Source organism: Chiloscyllium punctatum, chromosome 33 (genome assembly GCF_047496795.1).
Source record: "Chiloscyllium punctatum isolate Juve2018m chromosome 33, sChiPun1.3, whole genome shotgun sequence".
Lineage (NCBI taxonomy): Eukaryota > Metazoa > Chordata > Chondrichthyes > Orectolobiformes > Hemiscylliidae > Chiloscyllium > Chiloscyllium punctatum.
Window position 1 is genome coordinate 12,597,557 of NC_092771.1, and position 4,606 is coordinate 12,602,162.

At 49.7% G+C, this 4,606-nt stretch overlaps 1 protein-coding gene across 1 annotated transcript in view; it reads left to right on the forward strand.

Moving 5' to 3' along the window:
• The first annotated feature begins 258 nt into the window (after positions 1-258).
• The window catches only part of LOC140458441 (collagen and calcium-binding EGF domain-containing protein 1-like), a 170,520-nt gene continuing 166,172 nt past the window's right edge, over positions 259-4,606 (forward strand). The window contains exons 1-2 of the mRNA XM_072553012.1: positions 259-1,182; positions 2,343-2,423. Coding sequence (XP_072409113.1) covers positions 1,079-1,182; positions 2,343-2,423 — 185 coding nt within the window. The 5' untranslated portion in view covers positions 259-1,078. The remainder of the gene's footprint in view (positions 1,183-2,342; positions 2,424-4,606) is intronic.

Here is a 4,606-nt window from a genome sequence, read left to right on the forward strand (position 1 = left end):
GAATGGCCTACCCCTGTTCCTATTATCTGTGGATACATGGCTGTTTGCGCAGCTTGCTGCCCATAAATTGGCTCCACCCCCCCCACCCCCTCCCCCCGCCCAAATACATTTCAAACGTACTCTGTTCGCTTTGGGGCATCGGGAGGGTAGTGTGGTTGAAAGGCGCTATGTAAATGCAAGTCTTCGTTTTGAGTTCATTGCTCTTTGCTGCCCTTCTCCCGGTTGTGTTCAGTGCGGGGTACAAGGGGAGACTGAAAGCCGGCGAGATAAGATGCCTTCCAGGTTGTTGAGAGCTAGAGGGATCGGCGACCTCTCAGTTGCTGCTGCAAATGAAGGTGGGAGGTGGGCCGGCGCTGATCCCCAGGAGATGGGGGACTGGAAATACCCGAGGTCATTCTTGCTCGCTGGCGAACCCCTCTCTCTTGCTGCAGGTCTTCCCCGGGAGGGAAACCAGTTATTGATGCGATTGTTTACAATCTCCGGGCATTTCACTCAACCGGTTTCCTGAGTTGCACTCGACTCCTGCGGATCCGCCGGTGACAAATTTCACTGTGGTGTCTCAATCCGTCCCGGAGATTGCTTTCGCCCAGTTGTGTTCATCTCGGAGCAGTCCGGTAGCTGGTGGTCAGTTTCACCAGGCTGTAACGGAGCCAAGGAGTCTGAGGCTTGGCTTGGCTTCCAGGGGCAGGGGTGGGGGGTGGAAGAAACTTTCTCAAACCCTCCACCCGAAGACTCTCCGCGCATTTCGCTTCCTGAGCCCCGGAGACTGGAGCTCCTGGTCAATTCTCCCCCCCCCCCACACCTCCTCCCTTGTCACTCAAGTCAGTCTTTACTCGGTTACCCTTGTCTTACGAAGAGTGGGGACAGGGGGAGAGATGATAGAGTGAGAGACTTGGACGAGTTCAAGAAACCAGATTCCACCAATCCTCGCACCTCCCCTCAGTGGGGGGGGGGCAAAGACCCAATTCGCCAACAGAACCGCCCAGCGAACACCTCCGGACCAATTCACCAGAATCCGAGGCTGCAATATTTGACATTTTCCGGCGGCGCGCTTTGCCCGCAGTCTTTCTGAAAACAAATGTCCAAACCCATGAATTGTGGAGAATACTTTCCGATCGTCCTGGCCTTTGCCCTGCTGTCACCGATGTGCCCCTCGCCTGTCTGGGATGCTGAACTGGAAAGGTAAGGGTTAATTAACTGCCTCCAAACCGGGGGATGGGGGGCGGGGGGAGCTTTATGTAGGTGAAAATTGTTTTAGTTACAGATCACACACCACTAGGTTCGAGGCCAGCAGGTTTATTTGGAAGCACTAGCTTTCGGAGCGCTGCTCCTTCGTCAGGCAGCTAGTGGGGTTTTAGACTTCAAAGATTATGTGCACCATTACAACATCTGTAATGAGCCCAATAAGTTTCTCGCGATTGAGGTTTCAGCTGCTCCGGAGATGTTCCATAACTGATTGGTGATTCGATTAGATACTCGACCCTTCGGCCCCACTAACCCTCCGAAGAGTAACCCACCCAGACCCATTTCCCCTCTGACTAATGCACCTAACACTATGGGCAATTTAGCATGACCAATCCACCTGACCTGCACATCTTTGATGACTGTGTGAGGAAACCCATGCAGACACGGGGAGAACTCCACGACAGGAATTGAACCCGGGTCCCTGGTGCTGTGAGGCAACTGTGCTAACCACTGAGCCACTGTGCTTCCCCGCCCCCGATCTCTGAGGACGGCATTCCCTGGATCGCTTGGAGACAGTGGGGCTTTGTCAGGATCTGCACATTGAGAATGAAGTCTCAGGGGGTCAGGTGTGGGGAGAGACCCCCATTCTCTCTCTCTCTCTCTCTCTCTCCGATTGTTCAGCATTGTAAAGTTACAGGGAATGCCTGAACTCCAAGCTCACAAGCCGCCCCCTCCCATTTCTGAAAGATGGACAGAGGACATTAGGAGGCTGTTAGATGCAGCTCTGGGCGCTGAGCCTGGAGGGGGAATGGGCTCCTGAAAGTTTCCTGCATACAGTGGGAAATGTGGGCATTCTTGCAAACTCGTGTTGGTGTGTGTGTGTGTGTGTGAGAGAGAGAGTGAAAGATTGCACTCTCCCGGCACCGAACAGAGGACTCAATTCCTGACAAGTGCCCCACAACAACAACAACAACAACTCTGCATTTGCAAAACGCCTCCACGGCACTCAATTGAATAAAACGCGTCGCGGGTACTGAGTCAGGGGTTGAGGTCAGCCAAACCAGCTGGCTCGCAGTGAAACCGAAGTGCGTGCGAGGGCTGGATGTGACTCGCTGTTGACCGGCCACTGTCTAATGTTCTCATCTTGTTTTAATTAGAGAAGCGTGTCCCGACAATCATGTGATCACCCTGCAGTATCAGTGCAGCAAGACTACTGGCGAAATGTCCACGTGCTTACGGTAAAGAGAACTTGGCATTAGCAATGTTTACTTTGGGGGAAGGGGTGAAGATTTAATTGAGGACCCTGGCGGTGGTCCAATGCCATCTGGATGACAGATGAAAAGAATTCAGCATCAGACTTTTCAAACAAAACAGAAAGTGTGGGAGAAACTCAGCAGGTCTGGTAGCATCTATGGAGACAGAGTTAATTTTTCGAGTTTTCTTTACAAGGAAAGAATAATTTCTTGACGAGTCTCCCAACAACGTCTCTGCATTTACAAAGCGCCTCTCTGGCGCTGAATAAAACAACTTTATCAGAAAGTCCCACCAGGTTATTTGGCTTTGGAATGAGAGAAAATTAATTACTGGAATCGTTGAAGAGTCATTGGATTCGAAATGTTAACTCTGTTTTTCTCTCTCTCTCTCTCTCTCTCTGCTGCCAGATTTGCTGAGTTTCTCCAGCACTGTTCAGTTGTTTTTAATTTCAGACCTCCACCGCCCAGAGTATTGTGCTTTCATTACAACATGAGATCAGCTGATCGCACAAAAAAACCACAACAGGGTTTGGAAACAGTGACTGAACATAGTGTTATAAGAACCTGTGGGTGCAGGAAATCCAAAATACTGGAGACTAGAGAGAGAACTGGAGTTCAGGCTAATGACCTCTGCTAAGAACGTTCTCTCTCTCTCTCTCTCTCTCACACACACACACACACACAGGCACTGTCCCAGTTACTTGGCATTTTCAGTTTTTTTTCCCTTTATTTTGAGGTTTGATACCTTTGTTATCTTCAAATGGAAGCCTGCTATCGATTTTGGGATGGGTGGCTAGCTCAGTTGGCTGGTTTGCATTTTAGAATAATGCCAACAATATGGTTTCAATTCTTGCACTGGCTGAGGTCACCATGAAAGATTCTCCTTCTCAAACTCCCCCTCACTTGAGGCACGGTGACCTTCAGCTTCGACCATCACCAGTTGCTTCTCTGATGAGGAAGCAGCTCCATTGTCTGGTAGGACCGTAGCATTTTAAAAAATTATTAATAACCCTGTTCTGAGGAAGGGTCATGCGACCTGCAACGTTAACTCTGATATCTCTTTCCAGATGCTGAGCTTTTCTGTGTGTGTGGCTTTTTTTTTAAATGATTAGATTAGATTCCCTCCAGTGTGGAAACAGGCCCTTCGGCCCAACCAATCCACTCCGACCCTCTGAAGAGTAACCCACCCAGACTCATTTCCCTCTGACTAATGCACCTAACACTCTGGGTAATTTAGCATGGCCAATTCACCTGACTTGCGCATCTTTGGACTGTGGGAGGAAACCGAGCAGACACAGGGAGAATATGTAAACTCCGCACAGACAGTCGCCCGAGGCTGGAATTGAACCTGGGGCCCTGGTGCTGTGAGGCAGCAATGCTAACCACTGAGCCACCATGCCACCCTAAATGGACCACAATAATTCTCTGGAAGTGATCTCAGATGCAGCTAGGCAGCAATTGATTTTACACCCATGTACAGACCAAGATGAGCGAATCTTCTCCTGTGTGTGAATACTACCCCAAAGCCAGGGTAGAAACACTGACACCTTAGACATTCCAATAGGTTTCTCTCACACACACTCTCACACTCCCACACTATCTCCCTCACACACTCTCAATCTCACTCACACTCACACACACTCTCTCTCACACTCACACTCTCTCTCACACACACTCACACTCACACACTCCCACACTCTCTATCTCTCTCACACACTCTCAATCTCACTCACTCACACTCTCTCTCTCCCACTCACACTCTCTCTCACACTCACATACTCTCTATCTCTCTTACACATTCTCTCTCTCTCTCACATTCACACACACTCTCACTCACACACTCTCACACTCACATTCTTACTCTCACACACACACTCACTCTCTCTCACACGCTCACACACTTTCTCTCTAACACTCACACACTCTCTCACACTCACACACACTCTCTCTCACACTCAGCCACTCTCTATCTCTCTCACACATTCTCTATCTCTCACTAACATTCACACACACTCTCTCTCTCATTCACACTCACACACACTCTCTCACACTTTCACACACATTCACACTCACACTCTCTCTCTCACACACACACTCTCTCTCTCAGACTCACACTCAGATTCTCTCTCTCACACACACTCTCACTCACACTCACACTCACTCTCTCT